The sequence below is a fragment of the Toxoplasma gondii genome, chromosome IX, assembly GCF_000006565.2.
Source record: "Toxoplasma gondii ME49 chromosome IX, whole genome shotgun sequence".
Classification (NCBI taxonomy): domain Eukaryota; phylum Apicomplexa; class Conoidasida; order Eucoccidiorida; family Sarcocystidae; genus Toxoplasma; species Toxoplasma gondii.
The window spans coordinates 1,394,637-1,415,596 of NC_031477.1; the positions used below are offsets into that span (position 1 = coordinate 1,394,637).

The 20,960-nt window shown below is 55.8% G+C and overlaps 3 protein-coding genes across 3 annotated transcripts in view; 1 reads left to right on the top strand and 2 right to left on the bottom strand.

Annotated features, from left to right (window-relative positions):
• Positions 1-4,164, bottom strand: part of TGME49_265870 (pantoate-beta-alanine ligase) — a 7,562-nt gene extending 3,398 nt beyond the window's left edge. Inside the window, exons 1-5 of the mRNA XM_018781412.1 lie at positions 3,500-4,164; positions 3,266-3,424; positions 2,069-2,753; positions 1,371-1,615; positions 399-862 (exon numbers count right to left, since the gene is read on the bottom strand). Coding sequence (XP_018636289.1) covers positions 399-862; positions 1,371-1,615; positions 2,069-2,753; positions 3,266-3,424; positions 3,500-3,610 — 1,664 coding nt within the window. The 5' untranslated portion in view covers positions 3,611-4,164. The remainder of the gene's footprint in view (positions 1-398; positions 863-1,370; positions 1,616-2,068; positions 2,754-3,265; positions 3,425-3,499) is intronic.
• Positions 4,165-5,195: 1,031 nt separating this feature from the next.
• TGME49_265860 (hydrolase, carbon-nitrogen family protein) lies at positions 5,196-8,938 on the bottom strand. Its single transcript, XM_002368654.2, has 4 exons — positions 7,867-8,938; positions 7,454-7,490; positions 6,850-7,002; positions 5,196-6,508 (listed from the first exon to the last, which is right to left on the bottom strand). Exons 1-4 carry the CDS (start codon positions 8,689-8,691, stop codon positions 6,171-6,173), a joined length of 1,353 nt encoding a protein of 450 aa, XP_002368695.1. The 5' UTR covers positions 8,692-8,938; the 3' UTR covers positions 5,196-6,170.
• A 344-nt stretch (positions 8,939-9,282) lies between these two features.
• TGME49_265850 (hypothetical protein) lies at positions 9,283-20,717 on the top strand. The gene is made up of 5 exons (XM_002368653.2): positions 9,283-12,754; positions 13,149-13,589; positions 14,247-15,496; positions 16,643-19,098; positions 19,435-20,717. The coding sequence occupies exons 1-5, from the start codon at positions 11,166-11,168 to the stop codon at positions 19,630-19,632; spliced, it is 5,934 nt and encodes a 1,977-aa protein (XP_002368694.1). The 5' UTR covers positions 9,283-11,165; the 3' UTR covers positions 19,633-20,717.
• Positions 20,718-20,960: the final 243 nt, after the last annotated feature.

Genomic DNA, 20,960 nt, shown 5'->3' on the forward strand with positions numbered 1-20,960 from the left:
AGGGGTAGAGGGGAGGGGAGAAGGGGGAGAGGGGAGAAGGGGAGAAGGGAGTTGGGCGGCTGACTCGGGCGCGGTCAGAGGCCGGTTCCACTTCTTGTGCAGGCGGCAACCACGAGCATGTGTGAAGAACTGTGTTCCATTAAAGCCTTCCTTCGATGTAACACGAACGAGCAAGAACTCCAACAAATGCACTTCGCCCTGCAGCCTCAGCGGCCTCGCAGGATAGCATACGAGCCGACTGGAGTCGAGACAAGACGCATCTATCCACACCACTCGTGGAACGTCACGTGGATCTCTGTGAGCGAAGCCCGCAAACGCGTACACGAATGCCACCGAGGTTTCTGAGCGTCTCTGACGGAGGATGAGTGCGTGAACCGTTTTCACCACTCGGAACGTACTTGTTCGGAATGAGGAAGACGCTGTCCACGACGGTCGTCAAAGGATTTCCACGGACAGCCACCGTCAAGCAGTATCGCCCAGAGTCCAACAGAATCATGTCTGCGGTGTCCGCTGGCGACGAAGAGCGGGATGAACCATTGGCATGCAGTTCCCCCTTCAGGTGCCCGCCCCGTTTGTAGCTGCTGGGGGACCCTGTCCCTGGCCTTCCAAGTGGAGTTTCGTCCGCGATGTCGCTCTCCGTTCGGCGTCGCTTGGCGCGTCGCTCCTCGTTTTCTGCAGACTCGCCCTGTGTCTCGATCCTTTTCACAGCTCCACCGGAGTGTCTGTACACCACGGGTTCCCCATCTTCCAAGCGGTCGATGGCTGTGTAGTGCAGAAGGAGGTTCTCTTTTTCCGCGAACGCTCGCGCTTCTTCAAGTAGTCTGTGAACACGCCGCTCGCCTTTCCGGAAGACTTCACCAACCTAGAAGAACCACACACAGCGGCACGCGTAGCCGTGAGGAGTTCCCTGCAGACTGGCCCACAGCGGCGTGATCCACCCCAGGCACTTGCGGCATGCGTACGTACCCACGGAACAAGGGAGCGACTGCGTCAGAGAGTTAACGGACTTTCACAGAGGGCGAACTCTTCCGTGGTTCGTTTCTCTTCGCTCCCAGGCAGACCCACTCGTCACGGATGTGTATCATCGAGTCCCATCCGCGCCCTCAAAGTGTCACCACAAAAATGCACCTCCCGCCTGTCTTTCCACATTTGAAAAACGAGTGAGTACTGCATGGCCCATGCGCCCGCTTGTTTGCCTCTGTGTCACCGTTGCGTCGAAGCCTTCTCCATCCTCTCGTCTGCTTTCTGTCTCCACAGGTCGCGCGCGAGTCAGCCCCACCTCCGTTCTGCACAGCTCCTCGACCGGCCCTGCGCCCTTGCCTCTGTTCCCCGCGCCTACGCCAATAGAGACTCGCGGTCTCTGCACTTACATGTTGCAGGAGAAGAAAGGACTTTCTCGCCTTCTGCCTGTCTGCCTCCGCCATGCGGCGGTTCCGGCTGGATGCCGCGACTCCGTCTGAGTCGCGCCACGTGTTGTGTGCAAGCAGAAGTGCGTCCAAACCCATTCCGCAGATGAGGCGTTTCAGGCAGGCGACTTGCTGAAAATCCTTGAATCCACAGTGCGCGTAGGTTGGCCGGATCAAAGTGAACAACTGAACCACCACCGTCCCGATGCCTGAGACCAACCGCAAGACACAACGACACACGCCACTGTGCTCACAGTCAAGCGTGAGCGCGCGCGTCCGTTTCGCAGAAGCTAGTCGGCTCAGGACCACCGCCCCGGGAGGGATAATCTCAAGAGACAAGATGCGTTACCAGGTTTTTCCGGGGAGCATATCCTGAAAGTCTTACAACCGCACTTCGACGTCGTTGTCATTTCGATTCGCGCGTTGAAACGCACTGCGTTTCCAACGACGGCTTTAGCAGCTACGTGTTTTCCAGCCTTAGCGCCCTCTCAACAGACACGGACGGAAACAACATTCTAGATACGATGTCGGCAGCCGAATTCCCTGGAGCTTGGAAATGTGGAGAAGAACACGGCACAGGTGACGGAGGAAAGGCACAGTGTAGGTAGGGGCTTTAGCTCGTGTGAAGAAGATCCGCCTGGGTCGACGGACCGCTTTTTTACCTCGAAAGAATCCACATCGGCGTCGTCCTTCGCCCTCGACATCCTCGATGCCCTCAAAATCAACTCGCATACGGAATAGCCGCTGCGGAGGGCTCCAGGCTGAGTGCGAGCAGCCATCGCCGTCCACTTCGCGCGCGCGTGCGTCGCCTCTGTTGAGCCTGTCCACCGGGGACAGCTCGACGCGATCTGCTTCTTCCATGGCGTCTGCCTCGTCGTCAGACTGGCCGCTAGTGACTCTTCCGCCCCCGTCTTCCAAGCCCCGGCCGCGAGCGGGAATCGTCGACAGTACTTCGCTGCCTGCGATCAGGTGCGGGCGTCTGTCGAGCGGGTACAGACTGGAGTGGGAGGGGATGAAGACGAGGTCGACGCGAACCTGAGAGAGCAGCTTCATGTCGTCGTCGATCGACGCGGGGTAAGTCAAGAAATCCTTGGCCGAGTGGAACTGGAGTGCGTTCACGAAGATCGTGACCCAGACCTCGTCGCCGGTGCATGCAGCCCCGCGAATGAGGTGCAGGTGTCCCTCGTGGAGGCCGCCCATCGTGGGCACAAGGGAGATTCTGCGGCGGCGAGACGAAAACGCGAGCGGAGACGAAGGCGACAGGAGAGACGCGTTCGGCGAGGTCGCTGCGGATCGACCAGGCGACGAGGTAGCATCTGCAGAGGCTGGCCCTCCCCCATTTGGTTCCTGAGCGCCAAGAGAGAGAGTGGGGAGCTGGATTCGCGGGCGGGCATTCCGGTAGGCGACGAGTTCCTGTGGAGAGTGAACCACGAGGATGTCGCGTTTGCGTGTTGCGGGCGCGGCCGCTCGAAATGGGAAGAATGGACTGGAGGAAGGCAGGAAGGCTGCGGAGAATGCGGGGAAAGTCTCCTGGCCAAGCTGCGCGAGCGAGTGGCGAGTTTCCATCTTACCCAGCGGCAGAACGGAGAGAGCGGCCGGGAGACGAGGACCGGTCAGGGCATCGACCGGCGACAACTGTGCGACGGTGGGGCAGAATCGCGAACAGAAAAGAAAACGGGCGCAAAAACAACTGAAAAGACAGCGAAACGACGCACGGAGATCCTGCGACGCTCACCGGGGTAGCCCCAACCCCGACACATGACAAGTAAAAGCTTTTGCGACAAAGCCCGCCGCCCACGCACAGTTTACGAACAAGAGACTCGTGTCTCTCAGCGTCCATGTTGTTTGCGCGTTTTTACCTGGTTTACGAGTGACCTCGCGCGCACAGGGAGAGCGGCGCCAGCTGTCCGCGTTGGCAGTCGTCGTTGACGCTCTTCACTTTGCCGCGTGTTTCCGTTGCGGCAGTTCCGAGGGCAGTTCCTTGGATTCAACACGCGGACGTGCGAAGAACGACAAATCTAAGAAAGCAGCCGCAGAACGCCCGGCGCCTTATGCGGCGAAACAACCGGTCAGGCTGGGACCGAGAAACCTACCTTTCGATTCGCACTCCAGTTCAGCCTCTGGACACAAAACTTCGCAGCAAACCTAGTTCCGAGCTCCACAGAAAACTGCGGACCAACATTCGCTAAATCTGAGGTGTCCATACACCCAAGCTCGGGGGAGTCGCGCTCGATTTCGCGCGCAGCGAAGTGCCACGGTGAATTTGTTCCCACATCTTCGATTTCTCACCGCAAATTTTCAACTTCCTCGACCTCGGGGGACTCTGTTGAGAACCTTTCGCACATTTCGCCTTTCACCTGCCCAGAATGCTCGGTTGGTAATGGCCGTCCTAGCCTTTGCACCTGGGCGCCAACTTCAGTCCGAAACTCCGGGCTCTTTTTGGGGTTCCTCGTACCTCAGCAAAAGGCCGCGTTTCATTCGTCAGAGTCTCTGGTCGGCATACGGCGCGTCTCTCTACTGTGAGAGTCTCTCCTTTCGCTACGGCTTCGACTTCTGTACAATCGCTCGCACGTTTCTCTTCTTGCGGCACCTTTTCTCCACATCGACTTCCCGGAATCTCCGGAAGAACCCGCACCGCTGTCTCACCCACAAGGATATCCACAGATGCGATTTATCCGAAATCACCTGCCTGCACACACAGAGATGGAGAGCGAGTGCAGCAGTTGCTTTAACAGAACGTTCCTCGCAGAAGCACGTGCCTCCCATTTCTTTTTAGTTGGTAGTCGCGTCGTGGAACTCTACCCGTGGAAACGGTCCGTGTCGGGAGGATGTTAATTTCCCGCGAAGCACGGACACCCGTGATTTTGAACGTTTTCGGAGAAAAAAGCTTCTACTGGCCAAGCTATGAAGAGCGACTGCATTGTTTTCCGCCACACGCCATAATGTCGACTGGCGCCGCCGCTGCGTCGTCTGGGTGACGATAATCTTACAGTCTTGTACGTTCTACTAGATGCTGTCGCGGAGTGCTGCAAGCACAACTGCGTCAGGGATATTCGCGTAGGATCAGTGTCACCCTGAACGTGGTTGTCTCTGTTTTGTAACTGGAGTCAAATTAAGTGTCCTAGGTACCGCAATGTCTCTGTTCAGTCCATCTAAGGTGTACAGTTCAGGGTCGCACATCATTTGTAACGAAACGATTTCTGCCACTGAGAAGCGGGGATGTTCCGTGTAGCCATCGTCCCGCAAAAGAGAAGAAAAACGTTTTGTTTTATTTGAGCGTTGCCGCAGGAGGTCTGACCGCACCAACTCTTTCAGGCCTCCCCCCCTTCGGTGAATCACAGAAAAAGCCGCCGCGTTGCGCAAAGAGTCTACGAAAGAAATCACTGACAAGAAATGCTTCAAATCTGTATTTGGATGGCTGCTCTTTTGGAGACACGCAAAAACGAGCCCCTCCGATAAAGAAGGTACTGAAGAATATTCCTGGCTGAACTAATAAAATAAGGGAACTCTGTGTCATTGCTGTATCGCGAACGCAAGAATGTGGCTACGTCAACGATCTAGGCTCCACGTCGAGGACCTGGGCTGTCGACAAATAGACTCGCCGAATACTCAGCTGCGGCTCTGATCAATATGACTAGTTCCTTCCCACTAAAGACGCACTGTAGACTTCTCTGATAAAAGATGGCTGCCTATCAGCGGGCGGGGCAACCTCGTAGGATAACTCCCTAGAAGACGCTCATAAGAAATTGTGTCTCAGAACAGCAGCCGCAAGCAGTTGTGCGTCGAGCGTCCACAAGCAACTTGCTTTCATTGATAAAACGACACTGAGAAAATCGTCTGGTCCCGCGTTTTTGAAAAAACACACGAACTCTTCCACTCTCGAACGACCACTTGTGTCGCAAGCCCCGCTTCAAGAAATGGCAAATCCGTACACTAGAAACGAAGCAGGAAGACACTGGTAATAAGAGACGTTCTGAAAGCGCCACATCGTCTACATGTCGATTTGTCTTTCGAAGCTGGAAAAGCGTCGCCCGCATCTGAAAAATCTAAACGTCCCCAATGAGTGTCCTCGATCTTCCCCCTGAGATCCGCTGGTGCATTCTTTCAAATAATTTGATGCACAGTTTCCGTCATATTTCAACAATGTCCGGCTTGAACAATCCACACATCCATCTATCCGCCGCCCAATGTGCAGTCATGTTCTCGCTGATGTAAAACGACGCGGACTTTGCGGCGACTTCAACTTGTTGAAATTACTTCCAACACTTCGCTCTCATCGAACTCGACAGAGAGCAAGGGATGCCTCTGCGGCTTTCCCCGACGAAACCGTGGCTAGCGCAAGGCGTCTGAGGACAGGTTTCTCGACTGCATTTATTTTAATAAGTAGACTACATTACAGACGGTGTCTGGCTGGCGTCAGCTCGGGTGTTGAGTGAAGACTTCAGACACGTTTTGCGACGCGTTTCGCCGTATGGACTGTCGGCCCACATCCGCCTTCGTTCGCACGCAAGTGCTTGCGCTAAAGTCCGAGACTTCTGAGGCGTCTTCACCGGCAAAGGAAAAGGCTGCCGCCGCCCGTCGCTCTCTCTATCCGGACGCGGAAGCAGAGTCGGCTTCCGCATTCCCTTAGACTTCTTCAGAGTCGAAAGATGTGACGAGAAACTCACTGACACCGGCGACACGGGCAGGACCTTTTGAAGGACGTCTGCAGGATACCCGTCCTTCAGAGAGTACCGAAGAGTGAGAGCGAGGTGAATCTCGGATCTAAACTTCTTTGTCAGGCGGCTGATGCATGCAGCCGCTTCCCCGCACTTCTGTCACCTGCGTGTACACCTCACCAAAGCGCTTCTGAACGCTGGTTGGAACCTGCTTGCGAAACAAGTCAACGTGCCGTCTCTCAAGAGAGGCAAAAATCGCTCCTGGGGCGCCTCCCAGTTCCGCAAGGACGTCGCCGTAAGGTCCAATCACCGTGCTGTGTCCGTACACCGGATACTCACCCTCCCCAGACACCGACGGAGGAAGAGCAGCGGGAGAGCAGCCGATCACATACACTTGATTGTCAAGGGCGCGAGCTCGAAGAAGCAGAGACCAATGGGGCGGACCTAACAAAAAAAAGAAAAAGCATACACTCCTCTTTCACATCCACATACAGACATATATATATATATATATACAAATATCCTTACATATATATATATATATATATATATAATTATATAGGTGTTCACCGGCATGCTTTTCTCTACGTGTCGGAATCGGTGCTTCTGCCCGTCTCTCTGGCGGCTCACATGCATGCAGAGATGGAAGCGACTCCGCCTATCCCCACAGGTGGAGCTGAGCAGCTTAGCATCCACAACAGAGCAATTGTGCCTTTCTTTTCTTTCTGCGGCTTGCACCCGTGCCTCCTCGCTTCTCGCGGCCCGTCACCCCCGTTCAAGTGTACCAGTCGTCTTGTTGAAGGCTCCAGGGTAGCAGAGAAGTCTGCACTGTCTCTGCTGCGTCAGCGCGAGAGCCATCTCGGCGAAGCGCAGGTCGTAGCAAATGCCGACGCCGACGTTCCCGAAAGGCGCGAGAGGAAACGAAGTCAACGAAGTCCCTGAAAACGCTCACCCGTCCGCACTGCCGCATCCTCCACTCTAAGACGCATGCACTCTGGACAAAACACTTGCATGTGCACAGACACGCACACAACAAAATACACATCATATGCATGCATGCATACAAACGCATATATAAATATAAATATAAATATATATATATATATATGTATGTATATAAATATGTATATATATATATATATAGATATATGGATATATATTGGCGGGAATGCAGAGATATGAATCGTTGCGTGTCCAAGTGGTGCGGAGAGAAAGCGAGTGATTTTAGGAGAGAGAAGCGGAAGAACGTGGATTCTGGGGAGCTTGTCAGAATCCACGTTCTCACCGTTGGATGCGGCTGGTGGCGTCCTCTTTCACAACTGCGTGGACCGTCGTTTTCGTCTCCCACTGTTTCCTCCTTTTTCGCCGTTGTAGACGACCCAAACTCACCGGCGCACAAGGTATCACTTTCTCGAAAAATCATTCCCTGACGAGAGCACACATAAGACAAAAGCGCCTTTTGACAAACGCTGGAGAGAGACGAGAGAAGAAAGCCTTTCCTCTCTCCCGTCGTTGACTCTCCACCCTGCCGCCTCTTTTTGCCGTCCGAAGAAAGGGAGACAGAAGACAAGTAAGACACATAAAGGGAACAGTTTCTCCTTCTTTTCCTTTGAGAATCTCGTTTGCTGTCTCTTCTTCTCTTCCGCGAGTCTCCCTCTCTCCCCTCTCCCCTCCCCCCTTCGTCTCATCGTCTCTTGGTCTCTTGGTCTCCTCTGCTTCTGCGTTTGCTCTCTCTTGCGCGTTTCGTTCGTCTTTGCGCGCTCCGCCTTCTCGCTGGATCCCCTCCCTGTCTCGGTCCGGACCTTCCCGCGGGGGTCATCGGCTTTCAAGATGCTGATGTCGAAGAGGTGGAGTTTTCTGTGTTTGGCGATGAACGCGCCGTTCCGGTCGAAGACGCAGCAGGTGTTGTACAGCTCGACTTTTCGCTTCTCTCCTGAGGCGTTCTCGTCCGCTTCCTTCCCGTCTGCGCCCACCTCCCGCCGCTCCACGATCGACCCACCGACAACGCAGACTTTGAGCTGTTTCGCGAGTCCTTTCATGAACTCAAAAGACGGCGACAGCTGCGCAAGCGTCTCCGCGGCCTCTGCCGGCTTCTCCTGCGCAAGCGCAGCTTCGCTCTCTCCCGATGTGACCTGCGCGCTCCCGCAGGGCGCCGGCAAGGACTCGCTGAACGCGTAGAAGCAGGAGGCATGGTACGGCGTACTCCACATCTCGGGCAGAACGAGCAAGTCGAAGAGCGGCGCGACGCTCCCTTCGCGCTTCTCGTGGGGTAGCGTCGGAGCGTCGCTTGCGCGAAGAGACTCCGAAAGCGCCGCCAGAATGCTCGTAGACGAGGCCGGAGCTGGCGAAGAAGAAAACGCGGTCTGCTGAAACTCAGTCACAAACGGCAGTTGAGCAGATGACGCGACGCCTGCCGCCTTCCGATACGCCGAGACAGCTGCCGTCAAAGCCTCCTTCACTCTAACCATCTGCTGCTGCTTCCTCTCCAACACCGCTTGCGAATCTCTCGAAGAAAGAGAGAGAGGAGAATGAGACGGAGAGAGAGCTCCCGGAGAAAGGCCCGATTCCCGGCGGAGAAGAGCAGGCAGTTGCAACACACAAATTCGGATGGAGGACGCAGGTGCCATCTTGACGGAGGCGGACGAGAGACAGCCGATCAGAAGGAACGGAGACAGACGCGGAGAAGAGAGGACAGTCAAGGCGCCACAGAACGACCGCGACCTCTGTGAGGAAGGAGCAGGAAACGTCGACTCAGCGGGGCTTCGCCGGAGCAGACCGGAGGGAGCGGAAAGTCGAAGAGATAGTGAAAAGGGAGCTCAGAGGAAAACGCGAGTCAACAGAGAGACGTCAGAGCACCTAGGATACGAGACAAACTCTCCAGGAGATACGAGCTGCAGGCATCCAAGTTCTTGGCGAGTACAGCCAAGAACTTGGACTGCTTGTTAAGACACCTGAAAGTCGAACGGAGGAAGAGCCTTCAGAAAGCAGCTCAGAAAGAGAGAAGAAGACTTCCTGCAGATCGCTCAGAAACAAAGTCGAAAAGCCTTTATGGGCATCAGAGACTCTCCCTCCAAATCTGTTGTGTATGGCTTGAAGCAACAGACGCGCAGCGTGTCTGCGCCAGAGCGGAGAAGAGTCTCTTCTGTCTCCTCGGCCTGGTTGTAGCCTGTCTGGCGAGACGAAAGTGAGTTTCTCCAGGTCTCGCTTGCTCGTTCTAGAGGGAGAACAAGGACGAAGCATACGTGGATTTTCTGTTCTTCGCCCATAAAGAGGACGCCGAGAAAACGCGCCGAAGGAGAGTTACGCGGAGACAGGCGCGGCTTCGCGCAACGCCTTTCTTCTCTCTGGCGTCGAGCGCGACAGGACATCCCTTCTGTCACAAGACATCGACGAAAAAAAAACGGAGGCGCTTCCAAGTGGAGGCGAAGAGAGTTCCCCTCGTTCGCGTTCTCTTCACCGGAACATTTCCTTGTTTCGACTCGTCCCTGTCTTTTTTCTTCAGCAGCTGCCTTCTCGGCGCCGAGGAAAGCTCTCTCTGTCCCTCCTCGTCTCCCGCTCTCTGTCGCCTGCCTCCAGTTTTTCGGCGAACGGCTTCGGGAGTTGCTGCTGCTGCGGCTCGACTTTGTCAGGACCTCCGAAAACGCGGCCTTCGCGGCGAGTATGTCCCTGCCTGCGAGCAGTCCAACACGGGAGACAGCGACGCAAAGAAAAGGACGCAAAGAAAAGGACGCGAAGAAAAGGAGGACAGCGAAAAGGGCAAAGAGGAGCAGAGAAGAAGGAGAGAACCTCTCGGCTGAGGTGTGTAGACCTCAAAAAGGTTCCGCTCGCAGCTGTCTCGCTGTCTCCGCGAGAAGAAGCACGATGAGAAGAGTCGTCTTTCCAGAGAAAAGCGGACGACAGGCAGCGCAAAGTTGCGCGCTGCGAGTCGGGAAACCTTTTCCTTCTTTTTCATCCGAACGAGCTCCTAGAGAGAAGCAGACATTTGCCAGTTGCAGTGCGTCATCTGTCTGCTTCCTTCCCTGCAAAAATTTCGCTTCCCGACACACTCACTTTGTTTTACGCCGATGACGTCCTCCTCTCCCCGTTGCCAGCTGCTCTCGCCTCTTCTCTTCTGCCTCTCTCGCCGCTCTCGCCTGTCTTGCCTGTCTCAGCTTGTCGACGAGAACCTCCAAATTTCGTTCTTCCCCCTTCGTCTCTTTCCTCTCTTGACTGCCACCCGCCCTCGCGCATGCAGCGTCGAATCTTGCCTTGCTGTCAAGACTTTTCTCACCTTCAGAGGCCTTTCTTCGGCAAAAATCCTATCACGGCAACTCCTTAAAAAGAGATAACGACGCAAAAGTCAAACATGCGTTTGTGTCGCTTGTGCTTGTGTCTCTGCATTCAAGGATCTGAGCTCCGATTTAAATCCAAAGACGCGTCCGCGCATACGTTTTTTTCGGAAAGACTTGCATCTGCGGGTCTCGACCGCCTCGCCTTGCTCGTATTTCTCCTCCGTTTCGCCCAAGTGGACACCGCTGTCTTCGCTTCTTTGCCTTCTGCGCTTGTCCTTCCTGTCCGGATTTCTCTCGCTGCCTCTCCTCTCTCCTCTGTCTCTCTCCTTCTCCGTCTTTCCTCCTCCATCTTTCTCTCGTGTGTGCTTCCTCTCTTTTCCTGTTTCTGTCGCGCAGTTTCCGCGCTTGTTGATTTGCATGCCGTCACCGCTTAGGCTGTTTGTCCTCTCCAGAAAAGAGTCCGAAGCGTCTGTGGCTCAGCAGCGATGAATGCGTCGGTCCTGCGCTCCACCCGCGAGTCTCCACGCCTCTCGGGGCCTCCCAACAGTTAAACTGCGAATCTCGCTACATACACAGTTCTAAGTGCCTAGGCGTCCGTATCCTACATCCGTTTATATATATATATATATATATTTGCACCTGAACATACATATACATATATATATATATATAAGGCTCTATATGAGCATATGCATCGACATGTCTCATTCGGCGACCATGTGCGTAAGTTTCTGGAGTGGAAGCGCTGTTTTTTTGACTTCTAGAAGAGGCGCGCAGCGCTCTCTGCATTCTTTCCGCGTCGGCGTCCATCCTTAGCGCGTTTTGCAGCAATGGAGGAAGACGCGTCTTTTCGGCGAAGCAATTCTCGAAGCTCTCATCCTTCTCCACACTCGCCTCCGTCTGGTCCACGAGGCCGACGCGCAGAGAGACAGATTTTCGTTCCTCGCTGTCTCCGTTCTCCGCCGGGCGACCTTGAGCTGCCTGCTTCCTCGCTCGCTTCTTCCTTCTCTTCTGGGAGAGGTCTCGACGCGACGGAGGCGGGAGTTCGACATGTGGAAGAGCCGCTCGACTTCCTCGAGGCGGCGGCGAGGAGCAAAGCAGCGAAGCGCAGCATGCAGGGGGACCGGCTGCGGTGCGGCCCCCGCGACCGCACGATGCATGCGGACTGCGTGGAAGAAGAAGAGGCCTCGCGGCGCCAGCAGTGGGAGGTAGAACTGTCGCGTCGGCTCCAAGGTCGCGCGAACGTCGCGCCTGCGCAGACACCCTTCATCCGCCTCGAGCAGGCGCAGCGACTGTATCACCTCTTTGCGAGCGACAGGCCGCAGAAGTCGCGAGCAGAAGACGCGGGAGGCGGAGACGGCGGAGTCGAGACGCGCGAAGGACTGGCAGAGAGCGAGGAGGAGGAAAGCGAGGAGGAGGAAAGCGAGGACCGAGAGAGTGACACATCCTCTTCGAGTCTCTCTCTGTCGACGCAGGGTGACGAGGAGCGCGCGGCAGAGGCGGTCCGACGCATCCAGCAAGGGGAGCGAAATGGAGAGGAGAAGAAGAAGAGGAAGAACGCGAGAAGAGAAACGAAAGAAAGGCGACAGCCACCCTGTCCGAGAGGGAAGCGTGGAGGAGCCTCGCCCTCGCAGGAGGAGCAAGGAGAAAGAAGAACTGTCGAGAGAGGACAGAGAGCGAGAAGGTCTGCGCGAGATGCACTGAGTGCCGAGTCCCGAGACGAACTGTTCTTCGCACAAGACCCGGTCAGAGAGGCCGTGACGAGAATCCTCGCTCACGCAGGAACCGTCGGCGCTCGCGCCAGTCTCAACAAGCTATGGCAAGGACACCATCAGCAAGGGATCAAGCAGCTGCAAGTCTTGCTGCGCGAGCAGGAGGGCAACGTCAAGAGAGAAGAAGACCGCAGAATGGGACTCCTCAGCTCTCTGGCCGCGGCACCACACCACACGAGAGAGGGACTTCTCGCAGCTGCAGAACGCGCCGTCGAGGAAGCCAGGCGAGTTCAGGTCGAACTCGAGACTGAGCTCCTCCAGGCTGTCGACGACGCCACTGCGGTGTACAGACACCTGCGCGAGGCTGTCGAAGCCGCGGTCTCTGGGGACCGCGCCAAGAGGCCGCTCAGGCTCGGGGACGCAGCTCCTGGTCGAGACAAAGATCAAGCAGGAGACAGCGAAGAGAGAGAGGAGAGAGAAGAAGAGGAAGGGAGGGCGAACGAAGCGCGCGAAGAGAGAGGAAAACGAGAAGAGACAAAAGAGGCAGGAACAAGAGGAGGGTGGAACGCGAATGAAGGAAGAAAAGGCGTTGAGAAGGAAGGAGACGAAGAGGAAAGAAAAGGGGACGCAGAGAGACAACGAAGAAAGTGTAGACAGCATCTTCTTGCCCTGCTCTGTAGCATCTTGGGAGATCTACAGAGATACCGGTAAGGTGGAAGAACAAGTAACTCGTGTATGGTTCCGTCGGAGGAGAGACTGGCGCCTTCCTTCTTCACAGGCTGGGATCCCTCTTGCCTTGTCATGTTTTTCCTTCTTATCTTATCAGATCTATATTTAAATGCGTATAGCCGCATGCGCACCCGTTTCTTGATACGTCCTCATAACTGTATCTACATCCATGTCGGCGTCCGTCGCAAGATGACATGAAGGTTCACCTCTTTATCTGGTTGTGCTGTTTCTCTCACTCCTGATCTCTGTGTTGTCCTGCTCTGCATCTGTGCATCGCTCTGTACGTCTTCGTTTACAAGGACGCATGAAGACGCTTCCGTCAGCCTTTCAAACAAAGCTTCCTTTGCGTTTTTTCCTTGTTTCCCCTCCCAGAGAGCAGCTGGACCCTCCTGTGGTTGGTTCGTTCTGCGCGGCCTCGCAAGGCGGTTTCCTCGGCGCATTGGCGCCTGCCGAGTTTCCTCTTTTCTCCTTGTCGCGAAGCGATTTCCGAGGAGGCGAAGCGGCTCCGCTGGCCAGCGTCTACCGACAGCTCGCGGGGAGCTGTCTCTCGCCTTCCCTGCGCGCGGCCTTCCTCTGCTACGTTGAGGGCGTCCACCTCTTTCCCCACGATGGACTCGTCTTCAACCAACTGGCTACTCTCTGCTGCAAGCTGCAACATCATGCGCAGCGGCGGAGTGCAGCGACGCCTGGGGCAGACGCCGGATGTCCGCGCAGGACGAGGTTCGCGGGAGGCGCAGATGACCTGGACGACAGCTGCGCCGTGACCATGCAGGCGCTCGCTGCCGTCTACTGGTGCCTGCGGGGGCAGCTGTGGTACGCCGGCCGACAGACGTAAAGGGAAAAGAAAGCGAGAGGAAAAAGAGAGAGCAGAGGTGGGGTGAAGGAGAGAGAAGAAAGCGAGAGAAGAGACTCAAAGGAGAGGACGCAGATGGAGACAGACTGCGAGAGAAAGAGAGATAGAGAGAAAGAGAGAAAGAGAGAGAAAGAGAGAGAGAAAGAGAGAGAAAGAGAGGGAGAGAAAGAGTGGGTGAAAGGTTGAGTCGAAGGTAAAGAGAAAACAGAGGAAAGTGGGTTGCCTGTGGAGCCGCGCGAGGTAGGAGGGGAGCGCAGAGAGAGAGGAAGAGGAGAGAAGACGGGAGATGTGTGTGGCGAGTGAGCAATGCGTTTTTTCGAGTTTCTCCGGTTTGCCTTGCATGCGTCTTGAGATCGTCGCTCTTCGACACTCGCAGCCGGTCTCGCGTTTCGCTCGCCTTCGCGGGAGCGACGGTAGCTCTTCTTCCTCTTCGCAGGTCACCCGTTCGTTTGCATGCGCGCTTCCGTCTCTGAAGACGTTTCTCAAAGCTTGAGCGACGCAGTTCTTCGTATAAGCTTCTGTGCGGCTAAACTGCGAGGGCTGCAGCAAACAGCTGAATGTAGCTTCTTGATCTACTCAGATGTTGCCCTTCTCTGCCGCCGCTGTCTCTGTCGCAGCGCCTTTCCCCTCCGATCGACCGACTCCCTCACCCTGCTCCTGCAGCGTCTCTCTGCCCAAGACGACAGCCGCGTTCAACAGCTCTGCTCCGGCAGTGCAGGCGGAGCGGCCCCGAGCGAGGTGTCTGTACACCCGAGCGAGGTGTCTGTACACGCGGGAGTGTGGGCCGCAAAGGCGCAGGTTCGCGAGCACAGGAAGGCGGCGTTGGCGCTGACGAGGAATCCGTTGGCGGTGTTTGTGTCTCTCTACTTTCGCTTGCTCCATCGTTTGCAAAGTCGGATTGACCTCTCGCAGTTCCACGTCCACGCCTCCGAGTGTCTCTCCGCGCTGCGCCACCTCCAGGGTGTATGGACACCCCACGCGCCGCAGCATGAGGCCTTCTGGCTGCTGGTTGTGCTGACACCGTTGCTCATGGCGCTCGGCTCGGCTGGCGGCTGTCTCTGCATGCAAGCGCAGGTCGCTGCGGCGCTCGCGGAGAAGCGGGACGCCGCGCTGTCTCGCCGAATCGCAGAACGGGGATCAAGGAGAGACAAGGAAGCGAGCGCCGGGAGAGGAGATGCAGCGACGGCCGAGCAGCGAGAGGATGCGAACGCCTCGGCGACGGTCCGCATGTACGCGGCTGTTCCAACTTCACTCCGGCGCGTCGCGGGATTAGAACGGGCAGTCGAGAAACTCTTGAAGGTCCGCGAGAGGCGCGCGAACTCTCGACAGAGACAGGAAGCTGAACGCGGCAAGCAAGCCGAGGCAGACTCCCAGAGAGCAGGAAACAGTGAAGACAGAGAAGAAGGAGAACGCCAGAAAGAAGAAGGAGAGCGCCAGAAAGAAGAAGGAGGGGGCAAGAAGCAAGGCAGCGAAGGAGAGGAAGAAGCCAGCGAAGGCGCGGAAGAAGACGAAGCCGCCGCGACGCTGCGGCTGTCTGTTCAACTGTGTTGTGACATTGCGACGTCTCTTACGCGTCAGGCGATTTCTTTAATTCGCAGAGTGAAAGCGAAGAAACGCGACAATCCCTCACAGGCCCCCGAAAGTTGCCAGCCTGCGATGGTTTCCCCAGTGCTCTCGACAGCGCAGGGGAGAACCTCAGGAGGACGCGGAGACGCTGGAGCCGAAGCACGCGCTATGCCGTCAACTGAGAGCGCGTTCGCGAGCAGCAGCCATTCTCTTGACACCCAGGACGCGGATCCCTCGACTCAGTTGTCTACTCTCCTCGCCCCCATCTGCACCTGCATCTTCTTTCTGCGCTCCCATCCTCGTAAGCGCCTCTTGGCGGCCAATCTACCTCAGACAAGGGAGACAGACACAGAGAGAGACCTAGACCAGACAGAGAGCAAGCGTAGACACTTGGGGAGGGTATCGATTGGCTGCAGAATTGGGGAGAGCTGATCGACCGGAGACGGAAATGCAGAGAGAGGCAGGCGGAGATAGAAAGAGAGAGAGGAGAGGCAGACAGATAGATACTAGATTTGGATAGATAAGGATAGATCCGGATCGACAAAACTTGGATCCGGTAAGCACAGACCTTCAAGATCTAAACCAGAAGTCCAACTCGGAGTATGTGTAACAGGGAGCCTAGCTTCACTTTGTCATCCGACGTGTATTGAATGACGTGAGTACGTAAAGAAAAGGAAAGGTTAGCCGTTAAACATAGCAGTTACTGTAGCTGGAGATGAGTGCCAATTGGTGGAGTTTATCTCCCGTGACCGTGCATAACGTATAAATGCTCCTTCCGCCACTCGGTGGAAGAGTCTTCCACGGGGAATTAGAACAGACCATCAAGTTCTTTGCCTGGAGGTTTGTTACGTTTTGTACAGTTGTAGGTATAAGGTATGTTAGAGCCTTGGAGTAGCGCTGGACCGCCATGTGTGTCATGCGATAGTCCACGCTCAGTCTTACCTCGCATCATACTTTAGGATCCTAGGTGGTTTCAATACGTCAAAGATCGGCCGGGAAGTTAGCGTCTAAATGCGTCCACAGCCGAGTCTCAACTCAAGTTCACGGTGGACACAATGAGTCCTTGTACGGTGCGCATCCCTTCTTGACTCTCCTCAATGTTTTAAGCTAAGCCGTGCTTTGTTTACAGCTTGTACCGGTACAGTCAGGAGCAAACGATAAGGATAAAAAAGGACAGATAGACAGATAAGGAGAGGTAGATGGAGACATGTAGATTGTTACAGATAGATTGGTAGGTCGATAGATCAATAAAGGTACAGCGACAGACACAGGTAGAAGAAAGGTAGATCGATTGAAAGAGATCGGCAGATAGCTATTGACAGCACGGTTAAGACAGATTGATAGAGATAGAGTGATGCCTCGCGAGGGTGAGGTACTCATGTGAGTGTTCCTCTCTTTGTGTGGATCGCGTCTTCTGCTGTTTGCTTCCTTTTCTGCTTTTTTGCAGGTCTGTTTTTTTCTGATGCTTTTGCGAGTGTGACTTCTCTGCGACAGCAAGTGGCGACGGCGGCAGTATTGCTTTTTCCTCCAATTCTCGACGAGGCAAAGGCGACTCAGCGCGAGACGTCGATCCTCGGTCTTCTTCGCCACCAGCTGCCAGAGGACTTCCTTCTTTTTGGTCTCGTGGACCAGCCTCTCTGCTTTCCGCCTGAGTCGCCCTATGCGTCGAGCTCCTCTGCGTCTTCCTCTCCTTCTTCTTCGTCTGCTTCCCTTGCGGCGTCCGCTTCTCCTCAGGAATGCGGAGGAGACAAGGAGCCTGGACCAGAGGACGAGAGGAGCGAAGAGCCGAAGGCGGATGGAAAGCGAGAAGAGAGACATTTGTGCAGAGAAGATGATGAGGGGAGTGGCGAGGAGGTAGTGCTCCTAGATAAGCCGATCCTCCTAATCCCCTCTGGAGCCCAGCGCGGCGAACCACGGAACTTAGCCAGCTCTGCGCCTTCTTCTTCCGCTTCCTCTTCCTCTTCCTCTTGGTCTGCTGTATTCGAGAGGAGCGAGACGACAGCGAGTGTGGAGACGGCAGGGGAGGTTGAGGGGGAGACGGCGGGGGGGACGCATGAGTCTTTGCTTGCAGCAGCTTCTCGTCGAAAGCCTCTGTTCCCTTCTCCGTCGGTTTCCTGCACTGTCGAGACCGCCGACGTTTCTGCCTTCTTTCAGATTCGCTGCGCGCGGCTCTGGACGCTCTGTGTCGATACACCTGAGTTTCAAAACTTGTACCAGTACGCCCACCAGGTGTCTCTCCAGCATCGCGACAAACTGTTTCTCCTTCACCTCGAGAAGACGCGCGAGCGCCAGCGCAGGCAGCGGCTGCTGGAGCGCGTGGACGGAAGAGAGGCAGAGGAACAGGCAGACGAAGGAGGCGAGGACCAACCACCTGGAGCAGAGGAGGAAGCGAGCGGAGACGATTCAGGCGACAGAGGCGGCTTGGCGGCGGAGAAGGCAAGCGACGAACGTTCGGCTCCAGGGCGAATCACAACGGCAGATCTTCTCGCGCAAGTGAATCGGTCGCGGATACTAAGAACAAGTCGAGTCGTCTCCGTCCAGCAGATCGAAGACAGAGACAGAGAAGGAGCAGCGGTAGCCGCGCCGCTCCTCCAGGGCGAGGAAGGTCGGAGGCGACAAGAAGACGAAGTGGAGAAGCGCAGAGAGGGAGAAGAACCACAGTCCGAGAAGGACGTTTCTTGCGACTTCTCGCCTGGCGACTGGGTTGAGGCATTTGCCAACGCCCCCCAAGAGGAGCCATTTCTCCCCCATTTCTTGGCGGGGAGACAGAATCGGCGCCGCCGCCTGACGAAAGCGAAAAAAACAGACCTGTCAGAGCCGTCGGACGAAGAAGGAGCTTCTCTCGCCGCAGCCCCGTCGCCTCACGCGTCTCCACAGTCGCCAGGTGTCTCTGCAGCGTCGCCAGGTGTCTCTGCAGCGTCGCCGTTCTCTGCACCCTCCCCGCCGGCTTTTGCCCGCCACCTGGTCGACCAAGAGCTGCAGCGCCAGGCTGAGGAAGCTGCAGTGGAAAGCGGCCTCTTGTCTCCGCCGGCGGGAGGCGTCGTCTCTGGCTCAACTTGTGGGGAGTCTCCCAGCGCTTCCTCGCGGCCTGCCAAAGGGATGTTGCTCCTCACCGCGCTGCCTCCAGGCGCGCGAGGGAGTGCGAAGCGCGAAGGGCTCGCCTGCCGTGTGAAGGGGGAGGGCGCTGCGCGACTCGAAGAGACGCGGCGAGGAGACACAGCGGGGAGAGCGCGGCCTGTCGAAGGTCGCGCAGGAGGCCGATGCCGACTTCCCCTGCCTCCAGGAGATTCCGAAGAAGACTGGCCGCTGTTTACCCGAGACACGGAGGAAGAACCGGAGAAGGCGACGGAGCGAGAAGGAGAGCGAGGAGAGGAGTCGGAGCGGATGACGGTGGTGGCGTCGCCTCCAAACACTAGCGGAGACAGCAGACCGGAAGGCGGAAGCGGAGGAGGCTCTGGAGACATGAAGCCGTTGACGTTTGCTCGGAAACGAGAAAAAGAGAAGGAGGCCGACAAGGACCGTGGGGTCTGCCCGGCGTTTCTCGCAGCATCGCCGACAGAAGGACGAGGCAAGTTGATTGTGATCGATGGCAGCAACGTAGCAATGCGCCATGGCGGCGGCAGAACTGCAGGACTGACGAAGGCGTTCTCCACCAAGGGGATCGAACAAGCCGTGAAGCACTACACCGCTCGCGGCTACACAGTCCGGGTGTTTCTCCCCGACTACGTCTTGAACTACGCGAGTGTGGGCGAGGCCAAGCGCATGCAGAAAATGACTTTTCCTCTCAAGGCGCAACTCGCGACGCGAATTCCAGACTCCCTCGAGGCTCTGCGCGACCTCATGCGCGCTGGGCTCGTTGTCAACACACCGTCGCAAGACTACGATGACTCTTACGCCATCATGGTGAGACAGGCTCACAAAGCAACGCGAGAGAACCGTGGAGGAAGGAAGCGACAGACGCCTGGCAACGGCGACAGGCAAACAATCAGCGAAACAGAAAAGAAAAGGAATCGGACTACACGCACCTCCCAAAACGCGTTTACATTCCTACACTCATACATGCATACATATATATCTATATATATATATATACATATATATATACATATGTACATATACGTATATATATTTATAGTTATGTAGATATATGTATTCGTCTGTATTTGTGTAAAGAAAACGCTGGCTGTTTAGCATTCGTTTGTGACAGTCTATTTGTTTTGGTGTTGTTTGTTTTTTCAGTACGCGATGAAGCACGGCGGCTGCATTGTGACCAACGACCTTTACCGAGATTTTATAACAAAGAGCGAGAATCCTCATTCGATTCGCAGATGGATGAGACTTCACTTGATTTCCTTCGTCTTCATCGAAGACGAATTCATCCCAAATCCCGACTTCAGGTGGCCAACGTTCTCTCCGCAGGTTCCGGAAACCTCCTAGGCGGCGTTCGACGACGAACATGTGCAGTTTAGGTTTTCAGTGAAATGTATTTTCTGCGACAGGCGTCCGTCTGCAGTTCCTTTCTTTGTCTCTGCTCGCCTCCGTCGGGCGTCGCTCTCTTCTCTCTCTGCTGGCGCTTTTCTCTCGTTGTCACACTGAGGCTGTCGCGCGTAGTATAGACGCACTGTGCCTCAGACAGCGACTGCTGTGTCTGCTCGACGCCTGCTCAAAAACAAGACGAAATGGCGCTGCGCAGTGCGTACGAGCCTCCGTTTTCTCGAGAGGGTGGTGCGACGAGGTGGACGGCTCGGACAGAGACCTTGGTTTTTCAAGTCTGGGTCCCTGTGCAGCTGGAGAAGCAGAGCGAAAGCGAGGAGAGGAAGCTGAGGACGGAAGAATCGAGAAGGCAAGAGAGAAGAAGAAGAAGAAGACGGGGCTAGGAAGGTTGAGGTGTATACGAAAAAAAAAGAGAGAAGGCGAGTGAGAAGAAGGTTGATGCGTCGTTGTCGGTGCCATTTCGGCGCAGGCGCGAGGCGCCACCAAGGTGTCAGGCGTTCTGTGAAACCGACAGACAGCGACGCCGGAGAGGAATGAAGAGTTGTTTTTGAGCAACGCGGAAGAGGGTGCAAGCGCTGGAGAGCACGAAGAGAAGCCTCTGCTCTTTTTCGCTCTGCGAGGTGAAGATGAAACAAGGAGTCTGTCTAAAGATGTTGAGAGGCAAGCGAAAACCGAACGCGTGACCCAGATGGAAAGCGACTGCGAAGACAACTGAAAAAAGGGAGGACGAAGACGCCGAACGCACAAGCTCAGCGCGCGCGGAAGGACGCGCAGGGCGCTTTAGGCCATTCGTTGTGCAAGCAAAGCGGAGGTCGGAACTTCCAGTTGAATGCTCTTGTCGCAGTACACTCGAGAGTCTCGTCGTCCGGGAGACGTGCAAAGTCCTCGAGTCTTCTCACTCTGTGCCGACCCAGCAGGCTGTTCTGGGATGTGCGTTCTGAATTTGAGACTTCCACCGCTTACAAAACGCGTTCTCTAGCTCTAGGCAAGAGACCATCCAAACAGCGCTTCTGTTTTTGGTGCACACACAGCCCAAAATGACAAGTGAAAGTTCTGTCGGCGCCAGGTCGGCGCAAGCCTCACACAGAAAAGCAACTGGCGGAGTCTCTGCCTTCCAGCTGCATCTCTCAGCGGTCCTTTCTCTTTTTGCATGGCTCGTCTTTTTCGTAGATTTACAAGCATTCCTCTGCACGCAGTCCTTTTTCCGTCCACGAGCGTAGGGCCTGTAGTGCCTCTGTTTATTCAGGACGCCAATGAAGGCCTCCTTCACC